The 24,300-nt window shown below is 35.2% G+C and overlaps 1 protein-coding gene across 1 annotated transcript in view; it reads left to right on the top strand.

The window, feature by feature from the left end:
* The first annotated feature begins 8,238 nt into the window (after nucleotides 1-8,238).
* LOC150106557 (IQ motif and SEC7 domain-containing protein 1-like) overlaps nucleotides 8,239-24,300 on the top strand; it is a 341,476-nt gene continuing 325,414 nt past the window's right edge. The window contains exon 1 of the mRNA XM_090393432.1: nucleotides 8,239-8,472. Coding sequence (XP_090249558.1) covers nucleotides 8,267-8,472 — 206 coding nt within the window. The 5' untranslated portion in view covers nucleotides 8,239-8,266. The remainder of the gene's footprint in view (nucleotides 8,473-24,300) is intronic.

The raw sequence follows: 24,300 nt of genomic DNA, 5'->3' as shown, positions 1-24,300 counted from the left end.
CAAGTAATAAATATTCTTTTATTACGCAAATGACATCAGTTGCTAATTTTTATTATTATCCCATGATTCTTAATAATATCATGCATAAATATTAATACAGATATTTGGTTTTCATATTTGGTTCTCAAATACAGCGGTAGATGGCAGCACATCCCAAAAGTCAGAAAACAATTTTTAACGTACAAAATAATACACTGTACTGCGTTTTAAAAACAATAAAGCATCGATTAGCCGAATCTTGATTGACTTAACGAATTCTAGAATAATGAATTCAAGAGATACAACACTTACAGACAAGTTAAAAACTCTGAAAAGAAAAACAACAACAAAAAGAACTAAATATACTTTGGTCCTTTGAAGTTAACCTGCTGGATTTTTCCTGAACTAAATTGACATTTCACATTTCCATCGGGGCTAATAATGTTGCATACAGTTTGTTATGAGAGACGCAGCATCCGATTGATGGATATGGCGTCCTTTATCAATACATAAGGGGGGGGGGGGAATCTATTAACGTGTTTCTTCGAGAACTTTGTTCAATGTAGTGTATATGGTTGACGATTTATTAATTACATATGTTTATGAATTTGCATTATTTTCTCTATCTGCCTTTTACTTAAAACAGGACCATAATTTTAAATTTGCATAAATGTGTTATGTGCGTGCAGAAACAAATAAAAGCTTCCCAGTTGTGCAGCGACTTAAAACAAGAAAAAAAAAACTGCACATAAAAGCTTCGCCTTAATAGGGAAAGTTTACATACTTTGCAGACATTAAAAGAATGCTTAGTAAAACAGAATAAATGCAAATAAGTGATCCGTGCATTTAACAGGAACTACTACGATAAATTACTGGCAAATATATGATAAAAAATAAACTACTATTTCGTTGTAATAAGTAGATAGTACACAGAATAATGATGATATTTTTGTATTAATTTTCCTTGAATGATGAAATATGCCTTTCCAAATCTAAAAATATAAACTTTTGTGAGATTTCGTCATATACAGTACATGGAATTATATATATTGTTTTGTTTATTTATCTAAACGCTCGCGATACCAAGATTAACTATTAACTGACTAACCTTGAATCCTAACAGTAAATTCTTTTATAATGCTTAAAAAAAAAACGTTTCAAGTACAAAGGAAACAAATAGTGGGAGAAGATTTTTATGTCGTAAAATGTCGCTAAGCTCTCTCTCTCCTTCCAAATAGCGTCCCAATTAAAAATATACATAATTCCATAAAATTTTCTTTATAATTAATTTATTTAGAAATAATATAAACATTGTCCAAGGCTTTTATATTGCCCACTAGAAGTAGGGGGAGCTCTTTAACAAACTTTTGGAAATTAGGGAGAAGCCAGTCTTCACCTTCAGTCGGCACCAAGTAGCAGAGCTCATGGCTAGCAGTGATTTTCAAAGCATCGGGAAGAGAGTCTACTAAACAACCCAGCCCCTTTAGATTCTAAAGCCTAATACTCGCAATGCTACTGAATAATAGTAGTTCTAAAATTCCTCCTGGAAATTCGAGTTTACGAGAGAGAAAAACAGTACTTAAAATTACAAATTTTATTATTAATGATCAATAATGGTTGTTAATGATCAATGATATTTGAATTGCATTAGATTAATTTTCCTGTAATTAAGATCCTGAATAAAGGTTTTCATAACAATGAAACTTCTAGTCTAATCAAAAATGTACAAACAAATATAAATAACATACATATTTATATTTTTTGTTTCGCTGAATTATTTCATAAAAAATAACTTTTTATTTTCCTACTTTATAATAATGACTATGCTAACTTGTTTAGAAATTAGCAGTAGGATTCTGTTTACATTTAGGTCTTTTTAAGGCTCAAGAAAAAATAAATAAAAATCTAAAGAAACGTTAAGATTTGTAAATATATTAAAATGCTTTGGGGTTTCGTAAGATTTTCCAAAATGCTTCGACTTTCATATGCGACGTTGACGTAATTCTAAACATATCGTAATTCTAAACGACGTGACGAAATTCTAAATATAGAGAAAGAATGTGGCATCGCCATGTCACATTCTTTCTCTCATCCCAAAAAGAATAATGCGATATCAATTACGGATAAGCCTTTACGGATATGGACATTCATCTTCGTGGAGAGAGAGAGAGAGAGAGAGAGAGAGATGTTCTAAAAAAACAAAGCATCAATAGATATAATAAAAATGTCTAATCGGAATTGGCATTTGAGGGTTCAGATTAACTACATATAATTCCGAAGCAAGCACAGTCAAAGAATTTTTATTCCTTAACAAAATCAAAAATTTCACCGAATTAAAAGTAGCCATATTTTTCTAAGGCTCTACAGAATTAATTTAAAACTTCGGTACAAAAGAAACGCGGTACTGTGATTGTCAAAATGAAGTAATTAATCATAATTAACTGCAGAGTTGCACTTCCATTTATAGAAGTGGATTAAACCTAGAAGTGGTACTCTAACCACCAACTCTATAACTGCAACTGTGTCAGGAGTTCCAGCTTAAACCTGTCACGACTAACTTAATCAGTTAATGACTCACTTCAAAGTAAACTCTGACACTTCTAAATGTCAAATACCTGAGCAGAAATTAGGCAAATATTAATCTTGATTAATATTAGTTTTGCAGTTTTTCAATTTCCAAATATTGACCAGTACAAGCAACCTTCAAAGAAGTAAGTAGTGATGAAGTCCGTCTTAAAACTGAAGCATTTTAGGTGACGTGGAATCCCTTGGACTGCTGCTACTAATAGTAGTGAATTATCAGCGTTTAGTAACCAAAATGATTCGTCATGAACTCATTAACTAGAAATCCTGTGATCACTGAATAGTCAAGCTGGTTCAGAAGTAGAATAATGAGGTTTCATAACTGAATTTCCTTCAGCTGTAAAACAGAAATTGCTAATCTTTTTATTCCTTAGTCAGCTGAACACAAATGAGCGTTTCTTCTTTCGTTACTCTTAAAAATTCTTCATTGTTTTCTTGACGTAAGAATTCTTAGCATTACGAAAAGGCTTTACTTCGTATTTGATCTCAGTTAATATGGTTTAGATTGAAAACTAAAAACTAAAACTAAATTAGATGTTATGTGGAACTTAATATCTTCGTGTCAAGTTCCACTTCACAATTGTCTCTGAGTAAGCACTTCAAAATATCACCGTGTTAATTCATTTCGGCATAACACTCATTCAACTACATATCATGCAATATCAACGCTTCCGCAAATCCTGTGTTCATTAGTCTGAATTAAACACATGCGATTTAGCTGGCCAAACACGACTCAGAAATTCGGATTATCATGCCACTGACAGTTTCTTCAACTTGAATGAATTTCATATAAAAATATTATATATATTTGTGAATGTGTTCAAGTAGTAGATGTATTTCATTCTCTGATGCGAGTGCACCGCCCTCTTTATTAATTGCCTAAAACTATGCTCAGCGGAACTGTAAAACTTGTCGAGTTCCTAAAGTTCCCAAAGCGTATACACACATTTATAACTTTCATTAGATGTGTTTTCTGGTGGGGGGGGGGAGCATCAGTGAATGAAAAAAAAAAAACTAATTTTTTAAACCGACGTACTGAATGAAGGTATGTTAAAGAGTTCTGTTGCCTTATGATTTGTAATATTATGTATCATATGTTGCCTTATTAAAATATTTCGCAGACTACAGTTCATTGTCGTAATTCCTTTCCGATGATTTTTACAAAAATCGATTCTGACGGAAGGAAATATTTTTACATAGAGTTCAGCAGGGTCATAAAGTTTAAGAAACATTACACTAGACCAGGGTTTCCGAATTATCTAATCCTTAACCAACCCCACACTACTAACGTATTACTAATAATGTACATTAAAGGAGAAAAAAATGCTGGATTAACTGGAGCATTAACCTACGTGTCATTACAACGTCTACAATTACAAAAAAAATATTTTTTAAAAACTATGAAGTTAATACCAAAATGATTTAAAATGTAATTTTGTACAGCGCAGAGAGTATAATAAAATGTAAGTTGCCTTAGATATATAAGTCGAGACTTAAATTTCTTTCTTTCTTTTTTTTTTTTTTTTGAAGCAAGAACGTGAAAATTAAAAAAGTGTTTTTCATTACAACAAAATTAATCTAGAGATGTTCACAGAACTGTGTATTATATTGATATTGGCTGAAATTACAGCCACAGAAACTAATGTAATTAAGCCGTGTATTATCTTTGTTAAACTATGCCAATTCCCGGGTCAGTTAAGCTGCTTTAAGGAAAAAAATACTCTGCATTTCCGGATGAGACCGACTAACTCACCTTCAGTTGAAAAGCCCTTATGAAAAATATTATACAGACATCTTCATGGAGTTCCTCAACTCATCACGGGAAGTCCATTTCTAAAACATTAATCAACAGTTATCAATACCTGCGCAATATCTGTCATATTTTGCCTTGGAATCATTCACCGACAAAGCACAGACACACAGAAATGAATCTGCCAATCTGTTTCACTCACTCACCACCCTCCAAGCAAAAAATCTACTCCTCACTCTTTTACTAACGACACTCTTAGTCAATTTCTATGAATGACTTCTAGTTTGCCTCATATTATTCATGTACTGAAATATGTCGTCCACATCAATCCTATAAACCCCAAGTAACTTATATGTCTCTATCATATCCCCCCTTATCCGACGATCAATCAGCTTCTGCAACCCTCAAATCTTCAATCTCTCATCATATGCCTGCATCGCCATAGTTCTTTCACCATCTTAGTTACTCACTCCTGAATCCACTCCACCTCATTCACATCTCCAAGATACCCACGCTACCAGATCTGTGCACAATAATTCAAATGAGGCCTTATAAAGTGGAATAATAATCTTATCTCTGCATGTCAGGGTACTCTCTCATACCCAGGTAATCCTATGAGCTGTTTTAGACACTTTTAAAATATGCCATCTTTGCCCATACTGCCAGTCTACTTAAATTACCCTGCAAGATATCAATATCATCCTTATTGACTATTGCTCTACCTAATCTGCAAACAACTGGCTCCCCCCCCCCTCAGATCATTTCCAATATCATCAATAAACAAATTAAATGGTAGTGGTCTAAGTATAGAGCCCTGTGGTACGCCACTAGTCACATGTCTTCTATAGGACTGCGCACCTGTATAAACTACTATCTGGTATCGCTCCTTCAATTAACCTCTTATCCACATAATCAGCTTCATGTCAATACCCATTTCATATAATTTTTGTATCAGCATTCCATTTCCATGCGGTATCCTATCAAATGCCTTTGCGAAGCTGAACAGTATCACGGTGTAGCCATTATCTTATCCAATTCAGCTGTCACTCTATTATAGAAAATAAGTTATTGAAGTATGACCTACCCTTCAGAAAACCATTTCCCCCCACACACACCATACAATATCCCATTCCTGAATTCGTCTTTAATCAACTTCTCGAATACCACCATTCCTAAAATGCTAATTGGTCGATAATTAGCTACTTCCGTCTTGGAACCACCTTTATGCAATTTAATTATTTTTACCTCCTTCCATTCCTTTGGGACTCAACCCGAGTTGAGACTAAGAGTAACACTCTAGTCAAAAGGCAGTACCAATTCCCTTGCACATTCTTGTAATACACGAGCTAATATCCCGCCCAAACCCATAGCTGTATTGACATCCAGATTCTGTAATATCCTACGTACCTCGACTTCCTCTATCCTTACTTCCACAATAATCCATATCATATCTATTACTGTAATATCATCGCACTGATGATACACTATTGCAGAATGATTACTCAATAATTCAACCAGTCCGTTTGCTTCAATCACTTCCCTGCCATCTGCATTCTTCAAAATCACACTACTGTGGTCATTCTTTCTTTTGCTTGCCAGATACTGAAAGAACTGTTTCGGATTACTCTTGGTTCGTTCGACTACTCTCATACTCCCATTTTGCCTTCCTTACCAGTCACTCTTCTGGCCTGCGACTTATATTATTCATAGGTTTGCTGGTCACCTCTATCTATGAATGTCTTCCACATGTTTCTCTTTCTTTTTTAACTCCTATTTCATGTTGTAACTCATCCATTTAATTCCTGGTCTATTAATTCTTGGTAGGCAGTTAGCTATTTGTTCCTTCAAACATCCCTTTACCACATCCCATGCACTACTAACATCCTGAAGTATATCCTCCCATGGTACCGCTCCAAGTATTTTTCTAAGTTTCTCGTAGTTCCCAGCTTTGTAATTCCACATCAAAACCTTCTTTACTGAATATTCCACATGCTTAGCCACAGCCCAGGTCAAAACTGAGTGATCACTCTCGCCCAATATATCCATCTTAATTATACATAAATCCTCAAATGCAATGACAAGGTCCAGTACTCTCGATCCCTTTGTACCTTCCGTTACATACTGCTTTAGGTAATTATTCTTAAGAAGCTGTATAAATTCAATTTCCTTCCGCCCATATTTGACCTTTCCTCCTTCCAATTTATATCCCTGTAATTAGAGACACCCATAATAATTACCCTCCCTCCCTCTACTTATTGAATTTATTTGCTGATACATATCACCCAATCATCCTTTGCATTTCCTGGCCTATAACAGCAGTGAACCAAACACTTGATCATGTTAGTTTGTATCTCACACCAGACAGCCTCAAATGCACTGTTTTTTACCCATTTTTCTGATGTCCTTAAACCAGACAGAGATTCATAGCACCATACACGAAATTACCTTAGCAGTTATTACGCAGTTATAAATCAAACCGCTGGTAACACGTGCTAGATCATTCAGAACAAATGATTCCTCGAATCCTGGAAGGAAAATAATAAAAAGTCTGGTAAGTGATTTAATTCAAATAATTAATAACCTTCATGATTTCATATTTATATATACCCCATTTACGAGTACAATCACTTGAGGGGATGAGAGCTATTATATTTATTTATTTTTATTGTTATATGATAAGTTTATACACTTACCATGTTTTTCAGTTTAAGATTTTCATAAAACGATCGTACTGGCATGCATTTCATTAAAAAAAAATCCGAATTAAAAAATAAATAAATAAAAGAAAAAGATTTTATTGCATCACAAACCGATTGACTACAGCACGAGCATGCGCAGACGAGTACAGCCACTACGATTTCCTAAGGTCTTATAATTGTGTTTTTAACAGGGAAATCTGCTTGCTGGTGAAGGTCATTATTAGTATACTTTGCTTTAAATCAACTTACAATACATTACAGTGAACTCATTTGAAATATCACTAATAAATGAGTCATCACCGCACTAAATCTCATGTTTAACACTAAGGCAGAGAACACGTTCGAAACAGGTTTACGGTTATCCGTGACACTTTCCATTTGAGATAACGAAGCCATTATGAATTTATTTTTTATGCTCTATTTATGAATTTCCACAGACACGCGTAAAGTACGCAAAGTCTATTTAATCCACCTTTCTATCCTATGTTCCCCCACCCCAACTTCTCTTGACTGATTTAATGCGCACCTATAGGAAACGCCAGCTAAGTATGATGTTCCACGTATCGTATTTCAAGTCATTATCAGGCGAAGTTTACTGGCTTTCTCGTTTTGTTTATCAATTAAAGGGCATTATTTTATTTAAACATTAATTAATATGATATTTTAAAATGTTACCTGAGAGCCTTTAATATTTTATTATTTCATCGCCTCTAATATTGACATATACGTACCGAAATACGAAGATGTTTATTAAACTTCCTATTTGAACCGTTTTTCCGGCTTCTTTTTATTTCATCATGAAATTCTTGCTTTAATCGTTTTAATGCCTCAGGTAAATTAACATTCAGAGAAGATCGAAATGGGCGTTTGCCTTCCCGTCAACATTGCTGAAGGCGCCTTATGTCTCCCCATTTACTCCAGTACGAGCGTCGTCGCTCATGTTTATGTTTAGAGCGCATGCGTTAAACGTCATTCGTTTATAAGTTTATATTAGCGTAAAATAAATACAAATTATACATTAGATCAAACGTTTTATCTTGTATTAATCATTTATTATTGATAAATGGGATTTAATAAGGTTGGTAATTAATAATTATCGACTTTTCTTTAGATACGAAACTAAAGCAGTTGCTAACTCTTTCAAAACAACGTGCTAGTGGCAGTTTCCACAACAATCGTTTGCCAAAGTTATGGAGTGGATGATCGTGTTAGTAGTACCGGGAACTTCCCTTCGGGTTTAAACAGGTGTAAAACCATGGATGAGGGAATGGCTGTGGAGGGACTAAAGAGGGTAATAGACGAAAAGGATATGTTAATCAAACGCCAGTTTATTAGAATAGAAGAACTGGAAAGTGAATTAGCCGTTGTGAAACAGGAAAAGGATGCCTTGCTATGTGATATCAATAAACTTAAATTTGAACTAGAAATGCGTGAACTGAAGCAACTCAGGGATAATCAAAGGTAAGTTTTCTTATAGTTGTAAATTGGATGGCCCTTCTGAGTAAGCAGCATGAATTAAAATAATAATAATAAATAAATAAATGGATAAGTTCGGCTAAGACTGAATGCTATTTTTTCTGTTATTATGCGAAATTTTCTTTTAATTAATAATTATGAAAATGGAACTGCAGTGCTTCCCTCTAGCGATGACTGCCAATTAAAGAAATATTTCGCTAAAAGTATAAAAATTGTTTTTAAATTTGTAAATAAAAATGTTTTTAAACTTTGAAATAAGTTTTATTTTGTTAAGACCCTTGTTGAAACTAATGAACAAAATCACAAGGTAATGTTTAGTACGTTTACATATTCTTTTTAATTTTAAGAAAAATATGGCGTTGTGCCTGTACTGTGCAGGTGGGAAATGCCATTTTTTTTTAACGTTTGAACATCGCAGACGATCTTGGATCTTATTCAGTCTAATATTAGCCGAGAATTTAATGTATCTGAAGTGATGATTATTTTGAATCACTACAAATTCTACCGTTATAAATAACTAGTTTATTTAAAATAATTTTTATTCATTTATGAATATATTCGTTATTTAAAAAATCTTTAAAACAATTTCTAAAATACATTACAGTGTACTTTACACACGTGTTTGCTCAGCAAATATGATATGGACGTAAATTTCTTTCAAAGAAGTACTCGAATTACATCTAACCTGGAAAATGGAGGGGTCGGGGGGAAGGAATAAGCAGTATTTTCGCAAGAAGAGCATCGACTATCTGGTACGAGGAAATTATATTTCATGCCTAGATATCATTAAGGATAATGATTACGAGGAAATTCAAACCAAGTCATGGATTCGGTTCTACTTTCAGTGACTTTGCACGTGGTCACTAAGAGCACGTGTCAAATGATCGGGTCATTGCACAATGAAGCTTCCTGGCTCTGGCGGACACCGATGAGTGGAGGTACCTCGTAATAGCGCATCAGGGTTTATGGGGCGTCTCATTTTTGCGATAAAAACACGGGTTGCATGAAACTGTAAGTAGTGCAATTTGGATGATGTACACCGTTCGTGTTCCGCGGAGTTCACAGGAGTTGTACACTTACCGTATTGTTCCAGGGTGTAATAACTTTCTCAGGATCTTTCCTGGAGATGGCAGATTTGCTGAAACAATCAGATATAATTGGATATATCGCTTGTACTTTCACCGAAGAAGTTTAGTTTTGTTTTTCCACTAATTTCTTGAAAAATGTTTTTTTTGTTTTTTTTGGGGGGGGGGGGGATTGCACCCCCAGATATATGCTACTCGAGTTTTGTAACCCCCCCCTCATTGTTTCAGAGAAGCTAAAACAGAGTAATGCATGCTTTGTGGGCATATTCCAGGGATAATTTTTGGAGAGGTTGGACTGGGGGGGGGGGATTTCCTAAACATTAAAGTGCCTAATCACTTTCAAAAATACACAGCTAAACACTAAACATTAGGATGAACAGCGATTGAGGGATTAAGGTTGACTGATAAGCAAAATTATTTTAAGCTATCATTCAACTGATACGACAGCGCAGACAATATGACGGTGTATATAAATATAAAACCCAACCAAGTGATATGAGTCTTGCATCAGTGCACGTTTTGATAACGCGCAATATTTACGTAAATATTGTGCATTACAAATTCACTAAACATGAATTTGTTTCCAAATAATTCAAGCATGGTAGCATTATTTTTTTTTAGTTGGAAATATCTGAGTTTCATTCAATAATATTTCAACCAGTTCATCAGAGAATTAATATATATATATATATATATATATATATATTAATGCTTTATATAGAGGATAATGGAATCGTTTCATAGGAGTGTTTCGTATGCGTGTATTGCGATTATTTTTTCCCCTCTCGGGAAGGAATTGGGGATCACTCTATCCCGACCGTCATTCTCTTGAGCTTTTTGTCAATATTTAATAAGAGACAGCTTGGTTGATAATATCGAAGCAAAGCTGTCGAGCGACGTATAAAACTTATATTTTCATAATGTTCTGTTAAGTCGTTTGCCGACTTGGGTAATTCCTGATAGCAGAATAAATTACTTTTACCAATATTTCGAAATGGGGGGAGGGATTGTGACGTTTTTTTTTTTTCTCCTAAAGAATGGCCTTTTATTTCGTATAAATGTAAGCGAGAGATTTAAAAGGAAGTACATGGTGGACTTATGACTAACAGAATAAACCTTTTTACTTGTCATAAAAGGAATACTTAAGCTATTAAGGAAATGCGGAACTTCTCATGCAAATATTAGAACTAACAAATTAAGATGCATTTCACAGTCGTATCTGTTTATTATCTTAACGTTGCAAACAGAGAATTCGATTTCTTTTGGTCTTGATGTTCCTCGAACGTTAGACCAGCTAATGAAACATAGAAGCCTTGACGTCAAAAGAAACAGTGAAATATAAATTTAATAGCAAAAATCTTGAAAGTGTATATTCTTAAGTCTGTTTAGTATCACGAATGTTTATAATTGCACCTATCTCTCTCACTCACTCATGTAAACGCCCCTGTTTATGAATCATACTTGTCGAATCATACACGCGATCGATCCTTTTCTAGTCCCTGACATTAGCTGTAATGGTTCTTACATAAGTATAGACAGATATTGTTGAAGATCTATCTAACCTGAACACCCAGAGGCGAGAGAGAGATTGAAAAATCCCACCCTTCATCTCCTAAAAGTTGAGCTTCAGAAACCCCGCGGAAGTTTACTGTGTGAGCTGACCGCCGTAGAACCTCTTAGCGTATTTCTGACAATCATACGGAATTACCGAAGCAAAGTTTACGTTATCGCAAACCCAGAGGAAAGTAGAAAATGTGGTTTGGCTGCTAGACAGGTTGCTTGTTTTTTTTCCCAAAATACCTTGATGGATGCTGTAGTTAAATCGCGCAATACCGAGGAGAAAATCACTTAACACTTGTTTGAACATCATAATTGTATTACTTTCGGGTGAGATGGAGTTAATCTCTAAATAGGACATGCACCTAACCGATAATCGACAGCTCGCTGTATCTGACTAGCAGGGAATCCGTATGAATGTTTCTTTGCGAAGAAATAATTCCCTTAGCAAATATAAGGTTTCGATGCTTGGGACATTTATTTTGCTGCATTACCTTATATATACAAATGCTACTTTTAGGTCACACACTTACTGATGGCTTCTTGAGATAGAATCTCCTTTAAGAGATCTCAGTATCATTTCAGTTTTGAAGTTCATCAACGGAACATACTTCAAATGAATACGGCAAACTCTTAAGTCTCAAGTGATAACACGATTTAGTTCGTTTCACTATTCCTGACTTATGTCCGGAGTTTTCTGTTCTTTCTCATCAGCATGTAATTAAGAAGTCTTAGCACTGCACCACTGGTTCACAAACTGTTAATACTATCTTCCCTGTGTGTGGGCTTCTGTATATAAATACTGCTTTTAAAGCTGTCTGATCACACGACTTGACTGATCATAATAAGCTTATCCTATTACTTGCAGAGCAACACGAGAAGAGAGGAAATAGGAATAACATGCATGTTTAATGAGGGCACCTATATTGCTTGGCCGAGTGACAATATTGCCATGGGACTGATGTGTTCGTTTAGAGAGCAGGTGGGATGTTCATTGTCTCCGCATGTCTCTTGGACTGTGTGCGGTTGCTTGTTCAGCAGGTTTCCTATTTCTCCCTGTTCGCAGCTAACCTCTATTATCTTGAGGCCATTCCACCATCGTCAACCTGTGAATGCTCTCGAGTAGCAGCCGTTCCAGTTTCCGGAACACACACTCTCCTTCTCATCCATTCTGGACGAAATTTATCGTGGGAAAGCGATAACTGATAGGTCGGAACGTAAACAAAACCTTTTTTGCTGATTAAACATGCCCGGTGATAGTATGGTGGCCTTGGTTTACTCGCATGTTAACCGAAGGTGATAAGCTTCCCACGAGGGGGAACTCGATGACCCCTTAATATTTTTTAAATGTTAAAGGACAAGTAAAATGTCAATTTGAGACGGGTGCTTGGAAAGCTATCCAGAACAGGATTCCGGTATACTTTCATTCTTTACAGATATATCGTAGTTCAGTATACCAATGCACATTTTTTTTTTTTTGGTTCATTGAAAATGATACAGGGTAAAAGATTTAATAGACATTCTTAATTTTATTTATATTATGATATTGCTTTGTCCGAAACTTTGTGCAGCCTCGCAATTTTTACATTTATTAATACGCCTCATATTTTCTCGTAGAGCAAAATTTAATTATGAATTACTCGTTTGTATTTTACAATGATAATATTATATATTTATTCTAATATAAATAATGAATTATCTGCTTGTATTTATTATACAGCTATAATTTGCTATTGTGATCTTAATTATATCTGTAATTATTTTTATAATATGCTTTGTACGTAATACACCATACGTACTCGTAGAGGCTTTGGGTATATAATTTTGATTTTATTACATTCGTATTTATACTCATAGCACAGCTCTACCCTGTGATCAACAGACAAAGTAAACTGGATACACAAAGAAAATTAACAATTTACAAGATGGTAATACGACCGGTCATCACTTACGCATCCCCAACATGGAGCCACACCGGGAATACAAATATTCTAAAACTACATAGATTATAGAACAAGTGCTTGAGGATGATTCTAGATGCTCCTTGGTTTATTAGAAACTCCCAAATCCATAGAGAAGTCAGCATTCCTTACATCTCTTCCCTTCTCCTGGATCTAGCTGAGAAGTTCTTTACCAAGACAAGCAACCACCCAAACCCGTTGATCAAAGAAGCTTCGGAATATAATGAAGCGGAAAGCTACAAATATAAAAGGCCTTAGTCAATCTTTATGTTCAGCTGAACACAGCTAATTTCACTGGGCGAGCATATAGCTCATAAACACTCCATTCAAAGTTCTTCCATTACAGACAAAGGGGAATATGAAAAGCAATTTGGCTTCACCCATCTAGCCAGAAATGTTATTCGTATTTATATATCTGCTTATTTTATTTTTATATTTGCTTATTTTGTAAGGTAAATAGTTTACAAACTCTCAAACACCACATGCTAACAGTTAATTAACAGTGGAGTAGAATGAGTTTTTTTTTTTTTTTTTTTGCTTGGGTTGGATTAATTTTTCCTTTATCTGTGCATAGGTTCGTATGTCACCTCTATAATTCTGGAAAGGTTATTTTCATTTTAGAATATCCCCCCCCCCACTCCCTGTAGAAGCAAACAGCTAACGTTTTTGATAACTACTGATTAAAAAAAAAAACTGTTCATATTCTGTAATCCCTTAAGGTCACTATATATTTCGCAGAGTTTTTTTTTATTATTATTATTACAAACAGGGTTAGCACTAGGAGTGGGTAAACGTGGATATACCCAAGCAAAAAACTTAAAGTCGCTAGTTTAAAAACTAATTAAGATGATTTTTTAACTCTTCTAACTTTAATTAAATCAAACTTTAAATAAAAATTTATACACAAAGTTACTTGATACACTCCAATTCAAAATTTTAATTTTTTTTAAAAAAAACGCGGAGTTTTTTTCTTTAAGCGCCAATTAACTTAGGGCCAGGCCTGATTACGAGTAAGTACCGTAATTACTTTTGGATACATAAATTGTCAATTAAATACTTGTCAAATATGGCAGGCTTGATTTGCATACTATTTTTTCTTTTAGACTTGAATGGAATTTAATTTACCTTTAAAAAATCTTATTTTATTAAGTAATTGAAAGAGATAGTGGGCCACATGCAAGCAACAGTAACTTTTGATAACCTCAAATTATTTATTTTTTTTATTTATTTTTTTTTTTTGTTGCCTCTTATTTTACTGCCATTTTAACTTGTCACTCGACAATGTCCCATCCATTATATTTCGCTTCTACTTTTATTTCGGCCGTTTTCTCAACCAACAGAAACGCCTACCAACAGTCAACTCCCAAAACTACATTGAAACTGTTCACTTAATTGATCTGCAAAGGGTTTTGCTTTTGCCCATCTCTGAAAAAATACCTCGGGGAAAAGCGAACAAAAGCTTTTCAGTGGCATCATTTGATCGACAGCAGTACAAAGAATTGTATGGATTATCTGTTTTTGCACTGGGGATGCTGCTTTTCTCACTAAAGAATGTATTTGTTCCTAGGAGTAGCAATCTCTCTCTACGTGTGATTCGTACTTTCTCCACTAGGTGGCTCTTTATTAATTTAATATAACGCTCTTTCTACATACTCTTTATATATACTTATACATCCTTTTTTTTTCTCTTTTTTTTATTAGATTCCCTCAAAAACATTGCTGTTTTTCTTGGTTTAGAGATGAGCAGCTTCGCGTTTTTTACAGGGTGGCAACCAAATACACTCATTTGAAACTGGGGAGTTGCGGGACACGTGCCTATAGCTTTGTTAATAGAAAGTAGGGTCGGCGAGAAGAGGTGGACGAGTAGAAGTTGTTCCCCCGGAGTCATTTTCTAACGCGGCTTGTTTAATATTGCCACCCGATGATCGTGGGTGGTAGTCTTCCACGTGCAAGAAAAGTGAAACTAGTGTCTCCCCGTTTTTAAGTACTGCAATTATTAGAAGAGGAGAGATGAGGGTCGTTCTTAAATACATGACTTAGTAGTCACAGATGGTGTGTGTCGTTTGCAAGAAAAAGAAAGATGTTAACCTTTCATTCCTCTTGTTTTAATTCCGTTAATTTTTATTTTTCAAAAAAGAGAAAGCAACAATTTGAAAACATTTTCATTGTAAGTCCTTTAGCATTGCAACGCGTGCAATTTTTTTTTGTTATAATATCACTACATTATTAATGACAGAACATTTTTCTAAACTTCAGATAAGGGATTTATAGTATGGCAACTAACTACCAATGTAAAGTGTGGCCGTATCGATAATTAATAAATACTTTTGCATTAGTAGCGTGTCCATAAATCATAAATTTATAATCAGTCGCCGTTAAACACATTTCTTAATTTAAAATTTATATATAAGAAGAACGAAAAGTCGTTGATTTATTAATATGAATTACGTCAAAATAACAAATCTTGACTAAGCCAGTGAACTCGAGCAATTCTGTGGATTGCATTGTCTTCTCAAGCGAAGAAAACTAAGATTTAAACAGTTAAGTGTTACTTCGATAATATAACTGTGATAGTGGCTTTTTACTTTTAAATGAGAAAATCCAGATTCTTCAACCAATTGAGTAATGGAAAAAAATTACTGCTAACTGCTAAACCAGGGAATGAAGTGCTCGAAAATACATAAACGAATGTCTGAACGTTGGTTAGATATTTCCCAAATTGATGTGGCCCATTCCATACTGTAAAACGTATCAATGCATGTTCGGTTGTGGAAACGGACTTCCCTCAGTTTCGGGACAATATTGCACAAACGTGTTTTACTATAATTAAGTAGATTCACCCGACTGATTGTCAATAAAATAATGGTTTGTTTCATGCGAAATATAACTGCGGATTTGACAAGAATAGCTAAAAAACGGATGTGACTCATGTGAAATAAAATATTTATTACCATCACGAATGTTTTGGTTTCGCCACGAAGCTATCGTCAGTGTGGAAAATTGACTTATTTAATATGGGGGGGAGGCCAACGTGTTAATAAAAGTTTCAGAACCTTGACATTTTCCTGAGTTGTAATTCTTACTTTCAAAATACAGGAAGAAGTTTGTAGCTTCTTTAATGGTACATGATTACACTTCCTCCTCTTCCACATCCATCGCTGATTCCACTGTGTCGCATAAGTAATCGTTTGATGCATTAAACTTAATAATTATTAATCTATTGGTTAAATGCTTTATCATCACGTAGGTGTTTAGCGGATATGACTAGTTGTCTATTTTATATGCTAATTTAAGCCATCTGTAACGAGCGAATGTAATACCTCAACATCTATACTCTGATTACAAATGTTGTCTTGCGCAAGATTAAAAAAACAGTCAGTTTGTCCTTTTTTTTGTCATTTTAATAATAATCCAGTCTTTAACCTGTAGATTCTGTATAATATATGCACAAATGATACCACATTGTCGACCAATAGAATTTATTTGAAATTGAACTACCCCACCTCGTGATTTCATAATCTATTGATTCATTACATGTCTGTGTCGATAGGTCAAGGGATGTCCAAATTTAAAAAAAAAAAAAAAATTAGCTTAACACTAATATTTACATTAACAATCTTTTAATTTCAAACTTGGTAATTACTTCATGAGTAACATCTGGTTGAAATAGCAAATGTCATCTATATTTGATTGATTGAAAAAATTCGCTTGTATGATTTATTTTAAACTAAAGATATATCGGGAATAAATGCAACATGTTTGTTATGATCCGACCTTCAAATGTCAGAACAAATTCGATACACGCGCGTGTCAATGGATGATGAATGATCAAGAAAAAAAAAATATTTTTTTTTATATCTTTGAAGTCCGAGGGCAGATAACGGTGCCAAGTATACTGGCAGTGATAGAACCTTGTACACGGCAGGTGCTATAGCGGATCGTTTTCTTCTAATGATGTCTCGCATGAAATTTGTTCATTGGTCCGATAGGGGGATCCTAAGGACAACTAATGTCAGAGGTCTTTTGTGTGAATGGGTGTTATCGTGAGCAAAAAGTCTGGCCGATGTGGTTAGCTCTTTTTTCTTCGTTGCTATGAGTAGGCGGTGTGTGTGGGCATACCGTGCTATGGGCTGAACTTTTTTTTTTTTTTCTAACTGCTTCGCCTCTAAACGTGCCCTGTTCCCTAAAGTTAAGATAAACGACAGTAACAGAACACCACGGTGGTTCTTGATACTAACATTTTTATTTCTGGCAGGGATTTTATTCTCATTGAATGACTAGGCACTGCTTTGTTTCACACTCTCCCTTCCATTGCAGTTTTCTCAATTACCTAATCATTATCGGTATAGTTAGCAGTGATTGCGTCTTTTGAACACGCGCACTATTTTAAATTCCAATGAGCTCCCACAAAACTAAAAATCGACAAACTTTTCGTATACTCGATCAGATATTTTTCTCTAATAAATCTAATTCCTTAAAATGCGGCGAAAATTAAATTACTCTAGTAAACCTTTCATTAAAAAAAAAATAATAAGAGCTTCCATAAAGATGCTTTACAACATTTTAATGGCTGTTGCCTAATCCTTATTAAACTTCAGTTACTAAGCAGCGAGACCTTCCCATAATCCACATTGTCGTAGTGACCGCAGCATGGCTTTAAACTGCTGTTATCTCGACCGTACCTTAATGACAGAACATCGTCGAGTCTCCCCTTCTAAATTATTCCTGGCACCGATTCAGGTTTGCCACACATTAGGAAGCTGTTAAGCAGCGACACGCACGTAGCGCCCCCTATTTAGTGACCGTTAAATGCAAATTGGTCCAACTCGTTAACTGAAAACTACATTCTGTGCTCAGATAAAATGGTTTAATAGGTAAAATACCTGCAAATGACCTTTTGTAAGGCTGGTGTCGCTCCTAAAATGGCTGGTGACGTAATGGATAAATTCAATTACGAATTGCGAAGATGTTGACATCGTTTAAAAGGATGTCTTCTGTCACAAACGTAATTTCCTCTCTTTCATGCAGTCGTCACAGATGTGGCGAATATCGAAGATAAGACAACTTCCTGTTTCCTTTTTTTTTTTCTCTCTTTGTTCCAATTAAATCTGAAATTGTGGATTCAGAAATATCGTCTTATATAAAACAGTATGGCGTAGTTGTAAGGTTTATTATTGTCGAACCACACAGACAATAAAAACATGACTCATTCTTTCAACAAGCAAATAACTAACAGATGGTCGCTCCCTGGTCCTGCCTACTTCGCAATTCGAGTCAACAGTCGTAGACTTGATGGATTTTTTAATATGTCTATAACTCAATTTTAGCTTTGACGTCTTCTTCATTGTCAACTATGGTCTGTTTTACTTTCAATGCAGCATAAACATAATTATTACTACAGAAAACGTCGATAGTATTCGGGAAAAAAAGTGCAACCACCTATTTCAGAATAACCCTTACTCGTCATGCGTTAGCGACCAATTTCGTGGAGCGCGTTGCTCTGCGTTACATCTCAAGGAAACACTTCGACAGTAGCGATAATGTCGAGAGCTCCGTGTCTTTCATTAAATGGACTCCCGTAGCATTTACCTGTATCACATCTCCCCTTCTCTTTCTCTGGAATTGACGGTCGGCCACGCCTTTCCCACCAGCTGTTACTCAGAGTCCTTGATAACCCTCCAACAGAAAAGGGGGAGAAGCAGTTTTTGTAAAAGAAGTGAAACTGCCTCTTATCACGTCCATTCAAGGAGAACAATGCAATCTCCAAGTCTGGCTTGGTTAAGTCATCCGTATGGTTGCATGGTGATTTTTCTAAGCAGTAAATAGCTTCCCGAACGTCTTGTTTAATGTCAGAATGGCCTCCACTGTCTGATGTAGTAGTTAGTGTTTATTTTTTATTATACGGTGAGCTTTTATGAATACAAGTGGTGTCTGAATCACACGAGTGCTGATTAAAATTCTATCTACAGTAATGTAGACTCCTTCACAACTCTAAACATGTACGCAATACAAAAGAATTTTGTACATTTTTGAATAATTGAACCATTATTTTGTTAGGTATAGGTTTACTAGGTATAGATATTTGGTGATAATAACTGCTATTATCATGTTAAAGATTTTTGGATACTCATATATATAAACCTTCCTTTCTCTGTTTTTCCTCGAATCAGGTCATAAAGAAAACCAACTTAACATCACAAAATTACTGATGATTTTTTAAACCAACTCCTAAGAGCTTTGAAAAAATTTATGATGTAGATATTTAAATTACACGACTTAACAGCAATTTTAAGTATCATATTTCACTTATCTACAAGTTTTATCATTGTTACGTAAATTCAAAAATATTTTTTCTTTATTGTTGGTAAAAGATTAACTCTAAACTTCTTATTTTACTAAGCGTTATTCTCGCTTCTTATGCAGGGTCCGCGTGTTACTTAGATGCGACTTCGTGTTAGTACTACTCCCAACCGACCTGTCGCCTGGTCTGCCGCTGGCGGGGAGGTATATTTTTGAATGTAGAGGCGTATGTTCACGGGGCCGGTTTGCCTGCTTTCGGGATGGCGGAAAAAACCCTACTGCCCGTGCCCAAGACCGGCTAACTTGGCTATGGCTGAGGAATATCCTCAAATTCCTCACGTATACGACGGGAATCGAACCTGGGACACTCCTTCCCCAGGCATATGGTTGCGAAGCGCAAAGCCACTAGGCTAACCGCGCGGACCGAAAGATTAACTCTATTACAAACTGAAATTCAGTTGTGATATGTTCATTCACTTGTCTCCAAATCAAGGTCCAACTATTTAGGTCCCCATCTAATTTCATGCTCTCCTTATCCTCCTTAAAAAATAAATGTTACAGATTTTAAAAATTTTCGATCTATTCATTTTTTATGGCTAACTATTTTAAAAAAATCACTCACCGGAAGAAAATAATTTAGTTACTGATTTAAAACATTTTACAAAGTTATTTTTAATGGCATACTACACTACTTCCTGGTGTAGTATGCCATACATAGTGTACGCTATGTTCCAAATTTTTACCGCCAAAATTTTTGTTGTCTATTTATTATATAGCATTTTTCTGATCATATCTCGTACCTCCTTTTCAATTATTTTCCTTACATTTTTTTTATTTTATTTTAAAGTATTTTCTCAACCTTTCATCATGAGTAAAAGAATTAGTGAGCAAAAAATTTAAAGTGTGAAGATGATTCGAAAAGTAATCTCACTGGAAGAAAAATTTGAAATAATAAAGAAAGTGAACAATACGAGTTCAGAGCAAAGATAGGACAAGAACATAAAAATGGGTGAATCAACTATAAGAGCAATTTTAAGCAAAGCTGCTGAATACAAAGTATTATAATGATTGAATTAGAGAAACTTCTTTGTACACAGATCGAAAATTGTAACCAAAAACGGATCCTGCTAAGAACCAACCTTATTAAAGGTTGGTTCTTAGCAGGAAAAAGAAAGGGCTATCAATGATGGAAAAGAAGAATTCCACGTTAGTGCTGGGTGGTTTGAGAAATAGCCTACATAATGTTCTAATCATAGGCGAAGCTGCAAGTGCCGATAAGGAGGTGGCCGCAAATTATCCAGAGATTTGAAGAATATTGTACAAGAAGGGGGCTATTGTGACCAACAAATATTCAATGTCGATGAAACTGGCCTTTTTTTGGAAGCCAATGCCTTCCAAGACTTTTCTGGCTAAATCAGAGAAATCTCAGCCTGGTTATAAAGTCGCGAAGTCGAATGAAATTACTGCTAGCAATATGCGATCCATTTGTAAGCACATTCTTCCGCATTGTGCAAATGAGTTTAGAGGCTTTTCAAATGAATCTAAGTTAATTAAATCTCATTCTGAGAAGTTGAGCGATTCCGACCTGCTAAATTTAGATGCACAGCGGGAATATCCTGAAGAATATGAAGAAAATGTAATCACTGACAAGCCCAAAGAGATTTCAGAGAAACAAATTTTAAATATTTTTTGTACAACCGAAACTTTTGAGTAGCAATACTTAGAGATTGGCCCTTGTGAAGAGAGAAGCAGAAAAATTTGCAGAAAAGGCAGTTGTATGAAAAAAAGGAACAGAATGTCCACCAGAATAATAGATTTATATTTTGAATACGTTTTATTGTCTTTCAGCTTCATAGTTTTCCTTTAACTAGGCCCTGAGACATACGCTAATTCTTTTATAAAAAAATTCAAGGGTAAAAAAAAAGACATTTGAAGAACGAATTATACTTTTTTCCATAGGTTATTTTACTCGATTAGTGCGTTTTCGATTAATGCGCCTGTTTTAAAGAACGCATTAGGCGCACTAATCGAGGGATTGCTATATATAGTTTGTAATATACGGTATAGTCAGCAGAACCTTTTTTTTTTTTTTTTTGCCGTGTTTCAGCTTTGCACAATCGCAATATTTCTATACATTAAAATAGTTTGGCTTGATAATTGACTAATACGGATGCCATATGCTTCCATGTTTTCATAACAAACTGGTCCTTCTTGTGTTACCAGGTGGCACGTGATAGTTAAGAATACTACACCTGTTTCATTATCAACTTGTTCGTAAGATGCTCGTCGCTGAATTGAATTAAATGAAAAAATAATCGCATTAAGCGTATGGGAGTATTTCGTGGAAATCATCTGCCACTCATACTTGATAGAAACGTTCGGATCTGGAAGCTTCTTAATTAACCGATTTCTTGCTGGTAGAGCGCCCTCTGGTGCCTTTATCTTGCAACTTTCTTTTTTAACACGTGTTTCTGCTATTTGTTGATCTAGGTTATGCCTTTCAATCTGGAACAGGAAGCTTAGTACATCCTTTATAGCAGGCATCCAGATATATTGCAGCGTAGCAATGGCTGTTCTAATGTCCATATAGAAACCAATCACAGCCAAGAAGCAAATGTGATGACTTATTTTATCTTTCTTTCGGAACATAAAACAACATCAAAACTAAGTGCTATGCGAAGTGATAGTTTGTTGTTCGCAATGGATGAAATGCGTTCAACAGGACTATAAGATACGGAACGATCGCATTCGGGCGCCTTCAATCTCAGGACACTCCGGGCATGGTGTAAGAAAAATCGAAACTTGACGCAGTTGCTGATTTCAGCATCGCCTTTGGCGCCGGCTGTTCCGAACATCGATGCACTGTGAATATTCTTGGACTCAACTTGGAGAAAAAGCCTCGTCTGCTATGATAGACGCAAATACTCCAAGGTAAGCAGCTTGAGCTGTGGTTCGCCATGGAAGACCATTAAGAAAGAGAGAAATGAGCAACTTCAAAAAAAAAAAAAAAAAAAACGAGAGATAAGATGAATAGAATATTTGCTTTCTCAGTGTGGAATATTCGTATTCATATTTTACGATTAAAATTATTTTAACCGGAAATGATTTATGCGCTGTTTTAATAAAGATAATGTGCTGTCTTTGGATTTATTGGCGGTACCAAAAAAGAAAACTGTATTTACAAAAACTAGAGTTCTATTTGAACTAAATTAAATGCTATGTTACCGATAAGAACTCTAGCTTGTCTTAAGGAACTAAGAGTATTCACCAATCAGATGTCGAGGTTTCAGTAACTATTTTTAAACTTTCTTGTTTGTTATCCGTTGTCATGGATACTACAGGCCACTGCGGATATGGGTCTGGTCTCTTTTTTGCTGATATCGCAATGTCTCCTTTTTTGAAATTACGACTATATAGACTGCGAATAATAGATCACTGGCGCCTGTATAAAAAGTTCACTATGGTCAAATAATTTGAAGGAGTTTTGTCGTTTGGTTAGCAGTTTGAGATGATCATATTTCCTTTAAACATACACTAAACATTCTGCTGTATTTTGAAATCATAGCCTAAATAAAATTAAGTATTGTCAACCGCCCTACGTGTTGACGTCAAAGGATGTTGTGATTTTGTGATTGTGATTTTTCAGCAACAATGACATACAAAATGCATACAACGGTCAGTAATCATTCCATGTCTAAGGAAGCCTTTTAGTGCAATTGGAAGAACTACATCTACCCTTTGGATAGAAAGACTTGAGATGGATGTTAATTTTTTTAACCCATCTTGTGGGGGAAAATCCCAATCATGTTCAATCCAATATGGATTGTATTCAGCATGAATGAACGAAGAATATGTTAATAATTTAAAATAAGTTTATGGAGTTTAGTCCAATAAAATTTAAGCTCTTAATTTAGCACCGCATAAAATCCCGATAAGTTATAGATTGCTAACTCCATTAGGAAATGGGAAGTGAATTATGTCGTAGATGAGAGAAAAAAACTCCAAAAAAAAAAAAAAAGGATAATTACCTCATTTGTGTTCGATAGTATTCATTGCGAAAAACAAAGTACTCAAAAGTAACCAGAGTATTAAGGAACACATCTCTACTCTGTGATTTGTCATCACCTCGAGGTATCCAATAGTCTATTAACCTCCTCTGTTTGTCCTCTTAATTACCACTAGTGATATCTGTAAGTCGATCTTGCATGCTTGTACCCCTACCCTTTCTCCATATCAGATATCAAAATGATCGGAGAATTAAGTCTTAACTGTACTAGCTAAGTCAAAGATGGTTATCAGTAGCGAAGGTCGTTTAGAAAGTTAATAACTCTTGTGTTCTTACTGGCATTTCATCGGTAAATTCGCAGATGTCTGGCGACGTCAAGTCGGACTGGCCATTTGAATGGGAGGGGGTGGGGAGAGAGAAGCATTGCTAGGCTTCTGATAATTTAATCCTATATGCTGATTCTGTGCAAAGCAAGGTAGAAACTTTAAATACCCTTGTTGACGCCGTTTGCACGGAAAATGATGCGTAAATATGCCTTTACCCAATAGTAATAAACTAAAGGAATGCTGTAGTATTGACATAATGCTTATTCATATGTTAGTTTTATTGTTTTTTCGTGCAAAGCTGTCTTTAATTGACAGACGAGAAAGCGCAGGTTGTGGGGGAAGAACAACGCAAAATATTGTGGCTAGTGGGAAATGCGTGGTCTGTATGGCAATCATTAATCAAGGAAGGTTTGTCCGCATACCGACACGGCTCGATAGGTTGAGTCGGTCATGTGACTTATTAAATATAGGGCGGATGTTCTGCCTGCTACAATCGCGGCTTTTTGAGGTTAATCGTAGGATGTCTATTATAAGTAAAACACGCACCTCTTTATAGGTTAAAAAAAGCGAGTCGTTTG

The sequence above is a fragment of the Typopeltis vanoorti genome, chromosome 5 (genome assembly GCF_054136105.1).
Source record: "Typopeltis vanoorti isolate ZY-2024b chromosome 5, IOZ_Tvanoo_1.0, whole genome shotgun sequence".
Classification (NCBI taxonomy): Eukaryota; Metazoa; Arthropoda; class Arachnida; order Uropygi; family Thelyphonidae; genus Typopeltis; species Typopeltis vanoorti.
This window is presented reverse-complemented; position numbering and strand designations above follow the sequence as displayed.